The sequence below is a fragment of the Aristolochia californica genome, unplaced genomic scaffold (genome assembly GCF_029961685.1).
Source record: "Aristolochia californica isolate CCGP_79_NKW_82.1479 unplaced genomic scaffold, dmAriCali1.0.hap1 SCAF_2, whole genome shotgun sequence".
NCBI classification, from domain to species: domain Eukaryota; kingdom Viridiplantae; phylum Streptophyta; class Magnoliopsida; order Piperales; family Aristolochiaceae; genus Aristolochia; species Aristolochia californica.
In genome coordinates, this window is record NW_027181881.1 from 40101395 (window position 1) to 40122222 (window position 20828).

General features: G+C 39.4%; 1 protein-coding gene across 4 annotated transcripts in view; it reads left to right on the plus strand.

Annotated features, from left to right (window-relative positions):
* LOC137955274 (protein SWEETIE) overlaps positions 1 to 20828 on the plus strand; it is a 109847-nt gene that overhangs the window by 18220 nt on the left and 70799 nt on the right. For all 4 annotated transcript variants that reach the window (XM_068802137.1, XM_068802135.1, XM_068802136.1 and 1 more), the window contains 7 exons: positions 3099 to 3188; positions 3282 to 3369; positions 3949 to 4013; positions 11655 to 11756; positions 12087 to 12176; positions 12256 to 12336; positions 17094 to 17162. In XM_068802137.1, coding sequence (XP_068658238.1) covers positions 3099 to 3188; positions 3282 to 3369; positions 3949 to 4013; positions 11655 to 11756; positions 12087 to 12176; positions 12256 to 12336; positions 17094 to 17162 — 585 coding nt within the window. The remainder of the gene's footprint in view (positions 1 to 3098; positions 3189 to 3281; positions 3370 to 3948; positions 4014 to 11654; positions 11757 to 12086; positions 12177 to 12255; positions 12337 to 17093; positions 17163 to 20828) is intronic.

Sequence of the window (20828 nt, forward strand, 5' to 3'; positions counted from 1 at the left end):
TGAAAGAGAGGCCAACCCTTATTAACAACCACATATATTAAGATACGTACCGAAGTAAGTCGAGCCATAGGAGGGAATGTCTCAACGACATCAACTCCAAAAGTTTGCATATACCCCTTCGCTACCAGACAAGCTTTGTACCGTTCAATAGAGCCATCAACATTATATTTGATAGTATAAACCCAACGATACCCCAGAATAGCTGCTCCTGCAGGTGGATCACATAGACGCCATGTTCCCCAAGACAACAAAACACTCATCTCATCATCCATAGCTTGTTTCTATTCTGGAGTGCACAAGACTTCCTGCACTGAAGACGACATATGGGAAGTAGACAATGACATAGAAAATGACTTGAAGGATGAGGACAAAAAATCAAGAGACACATATTTGGATATCAGATGAGAAGTACAAGATCGTATGCCCTCATCTGTTTTAGGTGGTCAAGTTCCTCTTCTGGTTTTAAAGCCCAATTGTAAATTGTTTGACGTGGCTCCTTGTATTTTTTGATGTACAGGCTCGGATACCAAAGAAAAAAAGTGGTAACTCCTTATGTAAAGTCTTTAGACCAGTTGGGAGATATATTTACCAAGACAATAAAGTTGCTCCTCTTCTAAAAATCTTTTTCCTCTTCTATTTTCTCCCCAAATCACATATTTTTCATGATATCAAAGCTAGAAAGGCCCGTTTAGCCGGCATTTCTGTCCAGGACCCCTCCTGTCCCTTTTGCCTAAATACTCCCGGACAGCCAACCATGTCCTTCTCTACTGCCAATTTGCCTATGTAGTTTGGGCTAGCCTCCTTAACAAAGTCGGACTTCAATACTCTATCTCCCAAAAATTTGCCATCCATGATCCTATCAATCACAAGTGCTATGCTTCCAAAACTCAGAAAATTGCTCATATCAAGTTGTGTGGGCCATATCCTTTGGGCACTGTGGAAGGAAAGGAATAGCCGGAAATTAAAATTCAAATCTTCCACAATTGTAGTACTGGTGGATAAAATTGTTGATCAAGTAACGACTTGACTTATGACTCGGAAGGAATTCAGTTACCTCAACGACACTAATCTCAAAGGGAACTAGCGATTGATTGCTGAGATGGCGCAGTCTACTCATTCTCCAACAATGGCAATCTGGTCTCCTCCATCTTCAAGCCACTACAAGCTGAACTTCGATTGTAGCGGTTTTGGCTGTCCAGATCCAGCTGGTTTCGGAGGAGTAAACCATGACGAAAATAGTTGTCTCCATTACTCCTTTGCCGGCCCTTTGAGAATCTCCGACTCCACCACTGCAAAACTCTCCGGATTACTCAACGGGATTCAGGTCTTCCTGGGTCATCTAGAGGGACCCTTCCTTATCGAAGGCGCTTCAAAGATTGTCATTGAGTGGTGCACAAAGGCCAATCATCCTCCTTGGCAGCATTGGGACATTTATTTTGAAATATGTAATATAACATCTCATTTGAATTGTACTTGGACCCACATCCCTAGGTCTGCCAATGACTTGGAGATTTTCAAGCTAAACGGGATGTTTCCCTCCAACACCTTGTTATGGAGGAAGACCCACTTAGTTGGATTTGTATATTTTTCTCCCTCTTTTATAAAAATGTTACATCCTTTCATAAAAAAAAGCCCCCTCTAAAAGGAAAAAAGGACAAAAATAACCCTCAATACTCAAAATTACATGTCTCCTAAAATACGTATCTAAATTGAATGAAAATTTAAATGGAAATAAAATGAGACATTCTCTACCTAATTGCCATACTATAAGAGACAATTGTAATGTGGAATATCTGAGAATTGACCAAAATACCCTTAGAATTGACCAAAATACTCTTAGACTTGTATTTTAACATTTTCAATGTGGATATCTTTCTCTAGAAAGATTAGATTGAAAAATAGTTTAGTGGAATAGAAAGTGGACTCACGTAGCTTTCTTTTGAAATATAATTCTCTTTATAATTTTTCAGACATATTGATACAAACCATTTAGAAAGTTAAGGCTTTCTACCGCTACTCTAAACCTTTTTGTTGCTTGACCTTTGTTGCTTCAGATATCAATTTCTCTTTGTACAAAACTCTGATTGCAAAATTATTTTTGTGTTTGAAAATAGACTCAAAGATCTTTCTAACGTTTGTATAATTTTCTATATAAAACTTATGGTAAGAGAGTGATAAATCAAATAAATACAGGAATTGAGAAATAATGAGACTAAAGGGTAAAGTGAAAAACTCCTCCTTTTTCCTTTTTTTTTTCTTCTTCTTCTTCTTTTTCTTCTTCCTCCTCTTCTTCTCCATCTTCTTTTCCTTTTCCATGTTAGATCTTTATCAGCTCTGATACGTTGTTGATTTCTAGGGCTAACACATAAACACAAGAGATTTCAAGGGAAGGAGAGAAGATTGTCTTTTTCATTTAAAAAACAAGGGAAGGAGAGAAGAGAAGAACTCTAGCTCTTGGGAGAGAGGAAAAAAGAAACCAAGGGAGTGAAAGAAGAGTAAAAAAGAGAGAGGTGTAAGGACGAATTTGAACAAAAAAGAAGAGGTTTGAATGCTCTACCCCATGCCTTGAGGCTGTAGTCATAGTTGTGGGTAGGTGTTTATAATGACTACAATGGCCTTAGGGTAAATGCTTCAGAAGGAAAAAAATATAAGAAGACATAAACAAGCTTGCATAGTTATAGTTCTATGCCATCTCTTTGGAAGTTCTCTTTATTTACTAGCCATACTACTCCTACATAGATGGGTGTCATTTAACACTTTGGAGTCTCTTTACAGTGGCAAATGTGTTGAAAGGAATTCCTATGGATCTTCAACATATGGAGCAGAGTGATCATTTTTGTGTTGGTTGAATCGGCTGCCTGCTGCAAGGCTGGCAATGCTAGCAGTAGCTCTTTATGATGACATATAACATGACCAGAACTCATTAGACAATATGGGATGGGGACATGTCATGTCACTGAAAAGAAAATTTTAAATTGTAACGTGTTCCCGTGTTGTTCTCATATTGGTCCTTCTTCTACCTGTAGTTTCAGGTCTTTGTTCTTATTGATAGTGTTTTTATTATTCTGATTTGCTTGCCTTGTGAGTCAAATTATTAGGCTCTGGAAGATCCTATACAATCTGTTAGGGATGCCTTTGCTGAAGCCTTAGGTGCCTTGCTTGCTCTTGGCATGAATCCTGATGCACAGGTATGGTTACTTGTAAAACAACAGTTCCTGTGTTCCTCTCTCCTTTCTTGCTTTATTTCTTTCATATCTCTGGAATGGTCATATTCTTGCTAGGTTCAACCAAAAGGAAAAGGTCATCCAGTTCTGCTGAAAAAGATTGAAGGCAGTTTACAAAAGCATTTAATCTTGCCATTTCTGAAAGGTAGTTCTCTTTACTTTGTTTCTGGTTTCGTTAATTGAGATTTCAGAATTCTTGAAGGTAGCTTCTGGGGGGAGGTAGTGATCGATTTTGTCATATTACTTTTTCCTCTAGATCTGAAGTTGTTTGTGAGGGATTCTTACTCTTAAATCTAGTTTTTCATCCAAATCTTTTGCTTCAAATACTTGGGTTCCAACTCAAATAACCTTTCTTTTGCTTCCTGATCCTTTTCTTCCTGATGAATGACTTTGGAAAAAATCTTCTTGAAGATTCATCCCCTTGGCACTTTGGACAATTTGACACTAGTAGAACTGATCATTTTTTGGGTGGCCAATGCTTATTGGGAAAGCATGTATAGCTTTCCGCATATCATTAATAAGGGTTTATAAGATTTAGAGTTATGGTAGACTATAAATGAATGTCATGGTATAGTATTAAAAACACCACAGAGAGGAAAAAATGGAGTAGAATTCCTCTTAAAACTAAATATGATATGCTATCATTACTTTGTTTAGTTGATAAATTTGCTACTCTCATTTCAAAAAAATAAAAATAAATTTGCTACTCTTTTCTGTTCTGCAGCAAGTGGGCTACGCTTGAAGGACCTCCGGATTGGATTGTCTTTATCATGGGTGTTTTTTTTACAGGTATGAGTATGAGATGTTCATTTGCTTGCTTCAGTGTATTTATGAAAAGCTCTTTTGTTGAAATTTTCACCACACTTTTTACCCTGAGTCATAGTTCAATAAACTTCTACTCACCATTGGAACTTGGTCCAAGTTACTGGTTCATTTGCACTTCAGTTGTGTCATTATGGATTGAATTGGATCGAGTACTGGGTCAGGTCCTTGTATGATCTTGGTCTTGTTCAATCTAGAATATGAAAGATTAGAAATATAAACAATGGATTGATCTTAGGATTTCTATTTTTAAAATTTTATTAATGTAAACAACTAATTAAACTGTCTCGGATTTTTGTGCTTATTCATGAGTGATCATCTTGCTCTTTACCTGTCTGGTGTACTCACTTTGGATGTTAATTTTTGTTAAAAGCAGTACATATTTCCCTCTCGAAAAACTTATTTATATTAGTGACTGAAAAAACTCGAAAATATAAGAAAAAAGGAGTTCTGCTAGCCATATCCTAGTGAGCTGATACTGAAATTGTCGTTGCCTGAAAATTGCCCCAGCAATTGTCTGCAATCCTATGAGGTTTGAATTCTACGTTATATTTTCTATCCATTGATTGGCTGCAAAAAATTCCTGGGATTATTGGACAAACTGAGTAGACAAACATCATTTGGTTTTGTAAAATTGTAAAATTGGGAAGAATAGAAGATGAGTAGGAAGAAAATAGAGAGGAAAAGAGATGAGAGAGCAGCGTTAAAGGCTGCATTGGGTTTAGAACTTAAAAACATCGAGCTCTTCCTTTTAATATGTCACTTAAGTTGTCTTTTACATAAAAAGACAATTATGCCCTTCAGCAGAAATAGTCTCATAACTCTATGAATACATATCAAAATTTAGTGTAACTTGAAACATAAAATCATGACAGGTATTCAAGCTTTCTGTAACAAGATGGGACCCATGTGAAATGATGAAATGGCCAAAATGCCCCTGAAAATGTCAAATAGTCCCAGTTTGTTACAATACATCAGATGTTCATGCCTTCCAAGAGGTTTTATAAACACATTTCTAAGTTGTTTAAAGGACTTCACATACTGATTAACCACCTTCCCTTGCATGACTACATCTCTAATAAAATGACAATCAACCTTATGTGTTTTGTCCATTCGTGGAATACTAAGTTTCTTGCTATAAATGTGGCAGCCTGATTGTCACATTTCACAACCATGGGCTCTGGAAAAGAAAATCCAAACTCAACAAAGACCGACTTCACCACATAAACTCACTAATTGTGTGAGCCATTGCCCTATACTCAGCCTCAATGTTGGATCTAGCAATTACAACTTGTTTCTTACTCTTCTAACTCACCAAGTTACCTCCAACGAAACAACAATAACCAATGGTGGACATCCTATCCATCTTGCTTCCAGCATAGTCTACATCAGAATAACTCAACATATTAATTTTCTCACTTCGAGTATAGAACAGGTTTTTCTAGGAGCACCCTTCAAATCCTTCAGAATCCTTTGAGCAGCTTCTAAGTGTATCATTCCTAAGATTTCCATGAATTTGTCCACTACTGCCACAATAAATGATATATTGAGCCTAGTGACCTAGCATAAATCAATTTTCCCACTAGACGTCTACACTGTTTCTTATCCTTGAGTACATGACTATGAGAGTTGTAAAGACTAGTTTTAACTTCCATAGGAGTGTCCATTGCACCTAAGAGACCATATTCTTGTAGTATATCTAAAATGTATTTATTTTGAGAGAGAACAATCCTTTTTTTACTTCAAGTCACTTCAATGCTAAGACAATATTTCAATTGTCCCAAATCCTTTGTTTGAAAGTGTGTGGTCGAATATGTTTTTATCTGCTCACTTCCTTCAAGATCACTCTCCATAAGACAATATGATCCACATATATTACCAAAATCACAAGACCGGTCTTCCTCTTCAGCAAGAACATAGAATCATCATAATGGCATCTATAGAAACCAAATTTCATCACCACAGTGCTAAATCTTTCAAACCACTCTCTAGGACTTTGTTTAAGTCCATAAATAGCTTTCTTTAATTGACACACTTTCCCTGTCTCCCCTTGAGCAGCATACCTAGGAGGCTGCTCCATATATACCTCCTCATTTAAGTCACCGTATAGGAACACATTTTAACGTGCATGTGAAATAGTAGCCATCCTTTGTTAACTATCACAAAAACCAGCATACGAACCGATGAGAGTCTGCCAACTGGTTTTTTTTAGGAAAGTGATGATTTTATTAAACCAATAAGCAAAACAAAAAACTAGGGAGGCATCCCCCTTACAAGAAGGGAATGGAGAGAGGCTCCCTGCTTAGCAAAAGCAATATCCACAAAATTTGTAGATCTGGGTACATGAGACCAAATACAGATAAGGTGGGGAAGAATGTCTAAAAAAAAATAGTAAACATCCCAATGACGCCACAACGGAGAAGAGGGAGAGGAGAACCATCCAACTATCACCGTAGAGTCTCTCTCAATGTGGAACAAACCGGAGAAGTGCTTGCGGAAGATGATGAGGCTTCCGAGGACCTCCTGGGAAGTCTTCGTGTTGCACCCCTTTAAAATATTAATACATCTTTATAAAAAAAAAAAAGGGCCTGAAGCTCGACAACTGTGGAGTTTGAAATTCCCATAGGTCCAGAATAAGACATGAGCTGGTTGCCACCCGAATCATGAAAGACACCACCATAGCCCGCCATGTCGGGATTGGCAAGAGAACTACCATCAAAATTCAGCTTGATGATGTCTGGTTGAGGAGGTTGCCATTCCTGCATAGTGGGAGGTTTAGTCAGGGCTCCCATTTGAGCAATGATACTCCAGTTGTCCCTGAGCGAGAGCCCAGAGAAAGTGGAAAACTCCTTTCTAGAATGAAGCCACGAGGAGATGAGGCCAATGATGGATGACGTGACTTGATCCCAAGAGAGATGCTTGGTGCTGAAGCGACTATTATTGCGTTCCAGCCAAAACCCCATGGGATGAAGGCTGCTAAGTTGGGTCCAAGGCCCATCCAAAAATGACTAGCCAACTTAGGAAACCTCTTTCCTAACTAATAAACTCAAGATCTTTGTACTCATTAATCCATGTGGGACTATTCTTTAACACTCCCGCTCACGTGTAGGACCTTTTTGTGGCTCTACAAGTGGATAGTTTTAGGTCTAGTCCCTATTTTGTGGCTTTACAAGTGGATAGTTTAGGTGTAGGCCCTCTTTTTGTGGTTCTACAAGTGGATAGTTTAGGTGTAGGCCCTCTTTTTGTGGCTCTATAAGTGGATAATTTAGGTGTAGGCCCAGATACGAGTACTTGCTCTGATACCGTGTGAAGTTGGGTCCAAGGCCCATCCCAAAATGACTAGCCAACTTAGGAAACCTCTTTCTTAATTAATAAACTCAAGATCTTTGTACTCATTAATCCATGTGGGACATTCCTTAACAAACACGAGCTGAAATGATCATCCTACCCAATTTAGGGAAGGTAACCCCAAGGAGCAAGCACCCTACCGAGAGGAGATTATTTGTCATGCATAGTTTTTTTTTTTTTTTTTTTTTTATGTAAAAGGTGTGAATGTTTAATAAAAGAGCGAAGATTACAATACCTGGCTAAGAAGGACATTCCTCCACAACAAGGTGTTGGAGTGAAACGCCAAATTTAGCCTGAGTATCTGCTAGATGATTAACTGATCTAGGAATGTATTTCCAATTACATTGCAATTGAAAAATTAAATTACAAATATCATAAAAAAGATCCGAATGCCGCCAAGGAGGTGTAGAGGACTTCTCACACCAGTTGATAACGATTTTTGAGTCGCCTTTAATGCAGAGAGGGCCCACCAGACTTTGCTTGAAAAGTTTTAGCCCATTAAACAATCCAGAAAGCTCAGTAGTGGTAGAGTCAAACAGTCCGATTAGCACAGTGAAGGAGAAAAGAAGATTTCCATTTTTCGTCATGGATAACTCCCCCATACCTAGTAGGGGCTGGGCACCCAAATGCGCTTCTATCAAAATTTAATTTAAAATGTCCCATCGGAGGAAGGGTCCAAGTTTCCATAGCTGGGGGGGGGGGGGTGGGTATGACATGTCAGCTATCAATTGTCAATTTCCTTGTAACTTGGAGCCTTTTAAATTTCAAAATTCCTTACACATGAGTATCCACGTAGAAACTTGGCCCACAAAATTTTCAATAAGAATGTTGCAAGGAAGAGATTTTAGATTGAATTTGTGGTTATTTCTTACCTTTCATAAGGCCCAAATGATAAGACCAACGCAACTAGAGATAAGCAATTTTCCGAGCTAAGGGAGATGAACACTAGTTGGAAAGCATAGTTGACGCCTGAACCAACTGAGAATGCTCATCCAAACGGACCAAGAAAAGGGGCAGGAAATAGGGAGGTGGCAGGTAGTCTCCTCCTCAAGACCACACAGAGGGCAAGAGGTGCACGTGCTAAGATTACCACGACAGTGGAGGTTGACTGTAGTGAGAATTCTCTTAAGCTTGACACCCCATAGGAAGAATTTAATCTTCGGGGGAGCACAAAGATGCCAAATAAGAGCCAAATCATGGTTGGGGGTTGCCAAAGTCCATCCCTTGATGAGGGAGTAGGTGGAGGAGACAAAAAACATACCACTAGCCTCTGGCCACCAAACCAACAAATCATCCAAAGCAACATGAGGCCTAGAAGAGGAAATCACCTCCAACAGGCGAGAAGCAAGAAGGGCATCCACATCATCAAGACCACGATGAAGCTGGAGGTCCCAAGCTCGAACCCCAAGCATCCGCGGCCGACAGACTACACTACGAGGCCCTCCAAATGCTACCAAAAGCAGCCTTCAGAGGCCCAGAGCTAACTCACCAATCCTCCGAGAAGTGAATCAAGCGACCATTACCAGTGTGGAAGCGAATACCCGAGCGGAATAAAGGGAGAAAAGGAAAAATCACTATCCCAATTGGAGATAGGGCAGTTCTCCTTCCTCTTGAGGTTCACCAAGGCTCTTGCTAAAGTCTCCATTGGTCTCCAAAGGATGTTGCCAGTAGTGTTGAATTTCCAAATCCACTTGAGGAGGGCCATAGTCATATCCTTGGTGAGCTTGACACCCAAACTCGCCTATATTTGGAAGTGCAAACATCCTTCCAACCCACCAAATGATACTTAAAATCTGTAGAGGTACTACGCCAAAGGTATCTCCTCATCAAACTATCAATTTTATGGCAAATCAAAGTAGGACAATGCATGAATGAGAGAGAATAATTTGGGATACCAGTCAAACATGCATTTGAGAAGGGTAAGCCTCCCTGCTTTTGAGAGAAGACGACCCCTCCAAGTAGCCAAACGAGACTCCGTCCTCTCAATAACCAGGTTCCATAGATCCGTGCTGATATGAGAGGTGAAAAGGGGGAGACCGAGGTAAGTGGCTCGAAGGGTAGAGAGAGCAACCCAAAAGATCAGCCATGGATCGAAGGTCCTTAGAGTTGATGTTAAACCCCAATAAAGTGGTCTTCTGTCAGTTAACTTTCTGCCCCGAAGCAATTTCAAAAAGGTCGCTAATTCAAAAAGGTTGCTAATTCTCTTGCACAATTGGTTAAAACTTGATTTTGATGGCAGCTCGAAAGGTCATTAAGATCCAGCTAAAAGGGGTTGGGTTCATCAGGGACTCTGAGGGTGGTATCAGCTTGTTCTTGTTATCGGGTGTTTCCCTTCGGGAAAATTAGAATTTGATCGCTCACATGTCTGGCCCTAGCAGAGCTCCCAGAATGGCTATCAGGGATCCTCCCCCTTGCGACTGCATAAAACTGAATTTTGATGGTAGTGCTATTGGATATCCTGGTCCAGCAGGAGCAGGTGGTGTATTTAGAGGGCGCAATAGAAATCCCATTTTTTCTTATGCTGGTCCGGTGGGCATTGCCGATTCTAATACTGCTGAAGTTAGTGCTCTGTTGTTCGGCCTCCAAATCATTAGGGATCGTCTCCATGGCAAGTTAATCATTGAAGGCGACTCGAAGACGGTTATTAGTTGGTGTTCCAAAGACAACCTTCTCCCTTGGCGCTACTGGCCTTCACTGATAGTATTGCTGACATTGTATCTTCTACGCATTGTAATTGGAATCTCATTCCTAGATAAGCCAACTCTTTGGCTGATAAATTGGCAAAATTTGGAACTTCTAACAATCTCTCATTGTATGGGAAGGATTCCCTCTTTTGTAATTTGCTCTTTTGAGCTTTTGTCTTAATAAAAATCAGCATCATTTCAAAATAAAATAAAATTCAGCACCATTTCAAAAAAAAAAATAAAAAAAAAATTTGGGCTTTGGAAATTGATGTCATTTAATAATCTCTTAGGGTTGCACTCCTAGAATCCTTATTATAATACCCAGATCGGACTGGCTGGTTGAACTAGGTTCAATTGGATGTGGTCCCTTGTCCGAGTTATGGGTCTTACAAGCCCGAAATTTTTTAAAAACCCAACTGACTCGACCGGGTTGGCCAGTTCAATTGTGAACCATTTGACCCGACTTAGTCAACTAGGTGACTTCTCACATATGGGGGCTGTAGGACATGAACAAGGAAGCGGGGTTTCACCCCTTCCTCTGCGTTTGACGCTACTAGGGAGGAGGATCCATCGACCCTACCTACAATGGTATGGAGGGCAAGGGCTTCTCCCCTGCAAATGTGAAAAAGGAGGATAGAGAGGATAGAGAGAGGGGGATGGGGATTGCCGCCTCTCTTTGTCCCCTTGTTTCAGTATCTCTGTAAAACTAGAGAGGATAGAGAGAGGGGGATGGGGATTGCCACCTCTCTTTGTCCCTTTGTAGATGACACTAGGGGCCTTGATGCCAGGGAGGACGAGGGATCCCTCCCCAGCCAATGAAAAATGGAGGGGGGGGGGGGGGGGGGGGGGGGGTTGTGAGGAGGGAGGGGGTCGTCTTCCTCCCTTCCTTAGCCGGAAGGGGAAGGGCCCCCGCTGCCCAAAGAAGGGGGTTCATCAACCTCAAGGATAGGGGGAAGGACTTTCCCTTGATTTAACATATTTTTGTTAGGAAAAAATTAATTATGTCATAATGACATCAGCCTTAGTTCAACCAGCACTTAAACCAAGTTGAACTGGATCCGGTCATCTCTCTGAGTCAGTGACTAGGTTGGGTGTTAATAATGCCGAGATTTTTTTTTTTTTGAAATGATGCGGAGAATTGTTAATGGTCTTAATGACAATTTAGCTAAATTGGAGCCTCCTATCAGCACTTTGTTGTGGGGCTGGACTTTTTGCTCAAGTAGTATTGTCTTAGTCTTTTTTTTTCTTTTTGTTTTTTGTGCAATTTCTTTGTAGCTTGTTTTACTTTTCCTCAGAGCCCCTCTTAGTTGCATATCTTTCTCATTATTATTCATAAAAAAAGATTTTTTTTCATTTTTTTATTGAAAATTTCTCTGGTATGAACGAGCTAGTACCTTTTTTCCCCTCTTTATCAGGTCTACCTTTTTGAAGCCGTAACATCTAACTAAATAGTCTCTTTTGTGGGCTGGTGTGGAAATACCTTGTAATGCCATTTGGAAAAGAGTGTCATACGACTATGTAAATAGTCTGTTATGCGTTGCTTGCTCATTTCAGTGATGTAATCATATGTTTGTAGGCCATGCATCTAAAGTATCGTCTACCCGATGGTGAGCTTCAAAGTTTTGGATTTCAGGCCATGGACATGCTTGAAGGAAATTCAGCAGATGCTCATTCATTGGTATGTTTTATTTTTTTCTGCTTTTTGCTTCTTCTCTCTTATTTCTATGGGGGTTTCTGCCTCCTCTTAAGGGAGATGGAGCTTTGTCATCCCCTGAGCTGTGGATTCTGTTTTAGTGATCCATTATTCAGTAAAAATGTTATCCTATTTGGTTGAAAACCCTCAACAACATGTTGAAGAGGACTTAGTATTATCTGTATTTGAAGTAAAAAAATTATCAGCTAAAAATAATTGAAATTATTTTGATATTTTAGTGGACCATATTTTACATTAATTTTGAGTCGTAATGTGAGTCCCTGTTATACTGAGTTCCTTTTCTTGTCCATTCAGGCATGCGTTCTGTACATTCTCCGGATAGGAGTAGTTGATCAAATGACTGAACCGACACAGAGGAGCTTTTTGGTTCTTTTAGGGAGACAGGTTTTGGCACATGGATCTCTCTAACTTTTCATTCTGTTTGTGTATGATGTGAATGATGATGTGTTTTTCTTTGTTGCAGTTGGAGTTTCCTGAAATTAGTCCTTATAAGGCAGTTTCTGCTTTACGCACATTGTCATATCTTCTAACAACTATAGGGGAGGTGAGAGGAATTTTATAATTGCACAATTTTTTGAGAAAGTGAATGTATTCTTGACTTTCTAACTTCTGTTTGGTACAGTATTTTTTTGATAATCTATTTAGTACAAAGTTGGCACTTACAAAAGATTACTGCACAACTAATGCCATATATACATGTTTAGTATAAAAACCAAAATTTCGTGGTTGTCTTTAGTTCTTGGGTCTTTTGGTTTCAATGCCCTTGGTTTTAGCCTCATAAACTTCTTGGTTTGTATAATAAATTTCTCTGTTCAAATTATAAATAGAAACTAAAAGATAGCAAACGTTCCAGTTTATGTGTGTTGGAGGAAAATGATCTATGTCAAAGCATGGGGCACAATTAAAGAAAAGAATAATAAAATTCAATAGAAAAAAATGATCATTTCAAAAAGAAAACACAATGACTATCTTCAATAAGTCAATTGTTCACATTAGATTCCCCCTCCCTCTTTACACATTAAAAACGTTCAAATTTTTACATGAGAACTAACTAAACTAATGATCAAGTTTGTCTTTTAGTAGACAAGTCAGCAGATCTAGCACTCGTGTTGGAAATTAGTTGGCTTTATTATGTTTTGCCTGTCTACACACATAGACCTTTGTGGTCCCACAGTCAACAGGACATGATGGACATTTTCTAGACTTGCACCAAAAGGAGTTTACCTAAAGCTTACTTTTGAGGGAATCTCCAAGATGGTGACCATGATCTCTAAGGTTGAATGAGCTCTAGCAAAATTGTTAAAAGAAAATGTTTTTGTTCTTGGTTTTGGAAGATTTTGGACTCAAATGACGCGAAACATCCTCCTAGGTCTGGGCATTCTTGATATAGGGGCTTTGATCCTTTGATCTGCTGTTACCACTTGTCAAAATCAGCCTAATCATCAAACTAAAAATGTGTTTGGATTTGCTTCAACCCGTTTAATGACAATAAGACTGCTGTTGAGCTAGATGATGTCATAATTAAGCTAAAAATAAATTTTTAAAAGAAGTGAAAAAAGCAATAGAAACCCCTCCTGTCTGCACACTAGGAGGGGATCTACCATTAGCACTGACATGTGGAGCTTGTGCTGAAATAAAGGGGGTGGGATGGGCGAAGTCCCCCTTTACTATCTTATCTTTTTGATGGGGGAGAGAGCATTTGGCTTCCTTGTTGGACTGGAAACAGGGTGAGTGATGGGGAGGAGTACCTGCCCTGCTTCTCCTTGTATCTCTCACTGCTAGGGAGGGTGGTTCTTGCCTGTCGTTGGGTGTAATTGTAGGGTTTGGGGGAGATGGGTTTGGTTTGCATGGTCAACAAGTGCAAAGTGGCTGAGTTAGCTGGTTTTCTTCTTGTCCTAACTCGGAGAAGGAACAGTCAGGTCAATCAGCTGGTTTCGCCCAGGCTTGGTAAAACTGCTATGGTTATTAAAGAGAAGACCTAAACATTAGTAAGTGACTATTTGTTTTTTTTTTTGAAGTGATGCTGGATTTTATTAAATCAAAAGCTCAAACGAGCAGATTACAAGGGGGGTAAGCTTTCCCAAACAATGAGAGTAAGTGACTAAAATTAACTCACTGCTTACACTCTGCCCACGGCAATCTAAATGATGGTGATCCAGGGCTAGTGGTTTTGGTGGCAGCCTAAACGATCATGCTTGCTCTAGTCTCTTTTTATTTTCAGGGTCGCTTGGCTCATACATATTCTACATGGCTGAAGCAAATGTCTGAACAATGGCCTTAGAATAGCAGCTCATAATGCCCAGAGTCCCTTTTTTTTGTGAAGGTGAAAATTTTATTCCATAGCAAGGCTAACAAGAATAAAATCTTAGGAAGGGGGTCTCCTTACAATGAGGGATTTGATGGACACCCCTTCTTTAGCTAAAGAGTCAGCAACACAATTAGCTGATCTCGGTATATTATGCCATGAACTTTGAAAACTAGCTACACTATTCATAATCTCATGATAGATAGTCCAGTGCTTCCAAGCTGTCATGTCTTACAATTGAATCAAACATCTGTAGGATAAGAAGGAAGACAAGAGGGGAACTTACCTAAGGATGGAGGTCCTAATCAAAGTTGCCATTGATTAGGAGAAACCACAGCATGCATTGCACTATTCTTCTATTTCAAATTCTCCTCGAGATAGTAGAGACCATAATGTTTGTGTCTCCCGCAAATCATCCGCTTTGTTCTTAAGTCTTGAAAAACACAACCAGAACAAGAAAAAGGTTACAATAAAATTTAAAAGCTTAGTTAACTAAGTCACAAACTGTAAGTTAATAGGAAATTTTGGAATATAAAGAACGAATAATAAAGACATGGTAGATGTGGCACAAATCATGTACTCCCCATGAAATACTGATGTAGACCCATCAGCCAAAACAACAAACTTATGAGGAGAAGGCTCAGTAAGAGATGAGAAATGAGATGACATACCTGACATATGAGCAGACACACTGGAATGAATGATGCAAGAAGGAGATGACAAGTATAAATTAGACATACCTACACTAGCCAAGGTGCCACTGGTAGTAGATGTAGAAACAGTCAAAGAGCTACTAGAGGATGAAGACATCTGACCCAATTTCTGGACCAAGTGCTGAATCTGAGATTGTATAAAGGCAATAAATCACATCACCTTCAGTTCCATTTATTCATTTCTCGAGCATCGGGTACATTGGAATTAGCCCTTGCCGGCTTACCAAATTTATCCTAGCAATTTTAAGAAATATGGTTGGATTATTCACAATGAATACCCTTCCTATCATCTCTTATTCAGCCACTATCAGCCCCATTTTTCCTCTTTCTCTTCCACCGCTTCCACATCCCCTTGCTTTTCAGCCCAATTGAATGTGGGAGTAGAACTTAAGGCTGATAATCATTGGACTTAAGACCTCTGTTGATCTAGGGAATAACAACACTTTCATTTCAAGAGTAGGAACATCCTCGTCTGCTAGTAATTGAGCTTATATAGCATTGTTTTCATGTCCCTATCCATGTAGAAATCGACCAACATGCCTCTGATTTTCCTTCTTCCTTAGTTTGTCTTCATTAGTGAAATGTGTTTGGTAGATGCTAATTTCCTACAAACTCATTTGCATTGCACCGGAATACTGAATGACACTCCTCTTCCCATACATCATAGAATGAAAATAAGAATACAATTCGTAGATTCTAGACAAATTACTCTGATGAGAGTATACTGACTTAAAGGGTATTCATATCCTTTTAGCTGTCTTGTGGGTCGTGACCTGAGAACCGATCCTAGGTCCTATTTTATTGATCTACCACATCATTACTTGATAATTGTCAGGCTCCCAATCATCAGTCATAGGATCTGGTGGATCTTCCCTAGAGATACTTCAATTTCCTCTTCTCTTCAAGATACATTTCAACAGAATTTGACCAATACATCTAGTTCGAACAATTCAGCTTTACAAATGTTATTTGAATTGAGGCAGAATCTGTAATTTTAGACTTCTCCGAGTCCCTAGCAAGTGCAACACCTTCACGTTGATTTGCCATTAAGCAACTCTCCACACACACTCAATTGGAGCAGCAAAGAGAATAATTAAACCACAATCCACAAGTCTGTGCAGATAAAAATAACTGAACGGATCCAGTAACAACAGAAAACAGGCCAAATTTCAAATATCAATCAAATAAAACAGCTTGGGCCATAGTAATCACAATATCTAAACCTCAGACTTCAATCCAAAATCTAATATTTAAAGAATGTTTTTTGTAAACACCACAAACACAATCTGGAAGCAGAAGTTTGCAATAATGAGTCTCAAATCATCACAGGTTCAAGAAAGACACATACGTGATAGATCTGCACTGATGTAGGTCCCAAAAATAGGGATCTACACAACCTTCTGGATAGCACAACACATAATTTAGCTATTCACACAACAAACAAAGCCATGAATCAACAGGTTCGCGCACAGAGATAAAAGAAAAATTTGAGCTTTAGAGTCTATGAGCAGAAGAGAAAGAGATCCCTTCTTTCTGAGGAGGTGTTGGCACCAAAGAGAAGAAAAAACCAGAACTTAAACTCGAACTCCTTTGTGGACCTAACGCTCTAATACCATGTAAAAGTCTGGAAAGAAGAAGTACAAGAGAAATATAGAATGAGAGAGATTGAATAGGAGAGAGGGAGAGAAACTCTGGCTGCAGCAGCACTTGGTTAGAGGCCTGGATACGACCTCTAAACTTTATATTTTTTTTTTTTTGAAATGTTGATAATTTTATTTCAAAGAAAAAGAAGATACATCAAGGGAGACCTCCCCTAACAACAATTGTCCCTCTAGTCCAGCATATATGTCTGAGTCAATAATAAAGAAAAATAGAAGTAAAACCCAAAAGACTCTTGTACCCTGCTACTGCATGACTTTTATGTAAACTAGTGGGACTATATTACGTGTGTAAAATGTCTATCATACCCCTAACTTCAACAAAAAAATTAAATGAGAGGTCCTCTTACAATGAGAGATTGGAGGGACATTCCTTGTTTAGCTAAAGAGTCAACAACATGGGTAGTTGATCATGGACTTTTAAACCAATTACAGGGAATAGAGGAAACATGGTTTTTGTTGTTTTAATGTTTTACACACAAAATCCGGAATAAATACAGTATTTATCATTTTAGAGGCTTCAAATTTTTGCATCAGACTATGGCTTCTTGTTCTAATTTATGTTTCTTCTTAGCATGGAATTCTTTTGCCTCATGGAAATGGTTTTGGTTCAATTTTTTTGCAGGTTCCTGGTGATTTCAAGGAAATCCTTGATAACACAGTCATTGGAGCACTTTCTTGCTCTTCATTGCTGGTATGACATTTACTTTAACTCTTTTTCTTCTGTAGTTTTTACTTTTATTTTTTTTCAAATATTGGGTGATTCTATTAAACATGTTAGAAGGTAAACAAGAAGGGGGAGTGGGCTGAAATTTGCTGGCATTATTCTTCAGTAGTGCAAGTGTAAAATCTGAAAGCACAATTTCTGCCCTTTTAGTTTGTGATGGGTGAAGCTGAAGAAAACTTGTTTTTGGATCTTCCATGGCCTACTAACTAGAACATAGTAGTATCCAGATGTGTTCTTTTGATAAGTGTCAGAATTTCATTGAGGGAAAGAATAACAAAGGTACATTAGAATCATATCAAGAAATAAAAAACAGAAGCTAGAGGAAAACTCTGCAAAACAAAAAAAATCAAAAGTACATGAAATGAATCTCCTTCCACGATGGAATGCAATTGACTGGCATGTGTGCTAAAGAATCTGCCGTATAATTTGATTAGTATGATATGTGAATCCATAATGTGAAGTAAAAAGTCCTATATTGAGAAATCTTAAGAGAAGTGAATAAGTTATAAGGTTGACAAAAGGACCTACTAAGTGGCTAGTCATTTTGGGATAAGTCTCAATTCAACAGTGGTATCAGAGCAAGGTTGAGTGCATGGGCAGATGCTTAGTGTGATATCCTTAGGTTATTATTGTGGGCTCTTTGAGTTAAAAGTTAGGTTGTTTATGTGTTATAGATCTGTCACAGACCCATTACGTATAAGCTTGGATGTGAAGGGGAATATGAAGTGGGAAAAGGTTTTAAGAGAAGTGAATGAGTTATAAGATTGAATAGTAAGCCTCCGAAGTGGCTAGTCATTTTGCGATGAAACTGGGCTCAACTTGTCAGGTTATTTGTGTTTTATAGGCTTCATAAGAATTGGAGAACTGTCGCTAGACTTGACCCAAATAAATTTTTGAAAAATCAAGGGTGGACCCTTCCCCTGAATGACAGTTTAAAATTGAACTTTGATGTTAGTTCTATTGGGAATCCTAGAATTTGGTGGTTATGGTGGTGTTGTTTAGGATCATACAGGGAAGATAGTACTCACTTAAATTGGACCTTTGGGAATTGTTGATTCCTCTGAAATTGTAAGTAGAGGCTCTTCTTAAGAGTATTGTTATATACAATGGCTGTTTTTTCCTTCCACTCAATGTTGAAAGGCACTCAATCACATGGTGATTTTTTTTTTTTTTTTTTTTTGAAATGATGCTGATTTTATTAAGGCAAAAGCTCAATAGAGCATATTACAAGGGAGGGAAACCTTCCCAAAGAGATTGCTGGGAAGTTCCGAGTTTTACCAATTTATCAGCAAAAGAGTTGGCTAATCTAGGAATGAGATTCCAATTACAATGAATAGAAGATACATTGTCAGCAATACTATCAGTGATGGGCCAGTGGCGCCAAGGGGGGAGGCTATCCTTGGAACACCAATTAATAACCGTCTTCGAGTCGCCTTCAATGAGTAACTTGCCATGGAGACGATCCCTGAAGATTTGGAGGCCGAACAACAGAGTACTAACTTCAACAGTATTAGAATCGGCAATGCCCACCAGACCAGCATAAAAAAGAATAGGGTCTCCATTGTGACCTCTGAACACACCACCTGCTGCTGCTGGACCAGGACATCCAATAGCACTACCATCAAAATTCAATTTTATGTAGTCACAAGGGGGAGGATCCCAGATAGCCATACTTGGAGCTCTGCTGGGGCCAGACATGTGAGTGATCAAATTCCAATTTTCCCGAAGGGAAACCCCCGATAGAGTGGCAAAATCCTTCTTTGTATGATGCCAGCTCGAGATGAGGCTGACGGCATGAGAAGCCGTGTTGTCTGGGGTGCTAGCTTTGGAGTTGAATCTTTGGTTATTCCACTCGAGGTAAATGCACCATGGAACATGCGCAAGACAGGCCGAAAGAATTAACTTGCCCAATCGAGGAAGGAGAATCCCTCGAACCATTTCAAAGGTGCCAAAGAAGTCCTGATGTAGCCTCAGTTGGAGCCCGATTTTCTGAAAGATCTTCATCCAAACTTGCCACGAAAATCCACAGTATAAGAGGACGTGCTGGACTCTCTCTTCGCACTCACTGCAAAGGGGACAAGAAAGATCGGGGGCAGTGAAGCCTCTTCTATGAAGGTTGTCTGAAATAAGAATCTGTTCTTTGATGGCTGACTGTACGAAAAATTTGATTTTGCTTGGCGCTGAGAGTTTCAAAGCCAGATTCGCCTTGTGCTCATGAGTACTGTAGTCTTGCTTTTTGATATGAGAGTAAGCCAAAGTGACAGTGAATCGGCTATTATTACTGGGCTTCCAAATCAGCTTATCAATTGAGTGCTCCCGGATAATAGTATTGCTGAGTTTGGTGAGGAGAGAGCAAAAAGCCAACGATTATTTGCAGACTTTATTGGCAGCTGGGATCTTTATGAGGTTACCCTATCTGGGAAGACCTTCACCTGGTCAAATGGCAGACAACCCCCCGTCCTCTCCAAGCTTGACCGCTTCTTAGCCAACAACGACTGGCTCCAGTTATATAGCAACGCCACAGGAAAAGTTCTCAATAGGGTTGTTTCCGATCATTGGCCGATTAAGGTAGATACCCACTTCAGCAGCAGCACACTCCCCCCCCCCCCCCTTTTCAGCTTCAACAATGCTTGGATGGTGGATCCCTCTTTTGACCCCTCTAGCCTATCCATTTTGTTGAGGGGTATAGGCACATGATATTTGATGAAGAAGCCCATTACCCTCACAAAATGATTTAAACTCATTAGACAAATATTCCGTAGCATTATCGGAACTAAGGATTTGAATTTTTTTCCAAATTGCGTTAGAGCCATTGCATGAAAGTTTATAAAAATAGAAAGAATTTCTGATCGTTCTTTAAACAAAAAGAACCAAGTCACTCGGGTAAAATCGTCCACAAAAGTAACAAAATATTGAACCAGAGAAATGTTAGAGACCTTTAAAGGGCCCCATACATCAGAATGTATTAATACAAACAGAGCAGTACTAGTAGTTGTAAGACGAGGAGAATATGTACTCCGAACATGCTTACTTAATTGACATGCCTCACAATTAAAATTAGACAAAGATTTAAGAGATGGAACTAAAGAACGAAGTGACGAGGTAGATGGATGACCAAGCAGGTTGTGCGACTGTTGAGCCTCGGATGTAATGGATGAAATAACAGCTACTGGTGGAAGAGTAAAATAGTATAAACCCCCTTTTTCATGGCCGCCACCAATCACCTGTTTTGTAGTTAGATCCTGAAATATACACGAAGATGGTGAGAAGGTGACAGAAAAATTAAATTGTTTTGTTAGTTGACTAACGGAGTGCAAATTTAACGGAAATTAAGGAACAAATAACACATCTTGGAGAGGAATAGACGCGGTAAGAGAGGAGGAACCCTTGCCAAGCACCTTGGTTTGGGAACCATTAGCAATAGTGACCAATTTATGAGGAAGACATGGAGACAATGAGTGAAGCATGTGTTTGTTACCTGACAAGTGTTCGGAAGCCTCGGAGTCAATGATCCAAGAGGATGGGGTTAAAGCAGAAGAAAACATAACTAAGGCAATGATAGCAGTAGGGCCTGGTGGAGTAGAGGACTGATCCAATAAGGATTTCAGCTTCTGATTCCGCAAAAATAGTCTC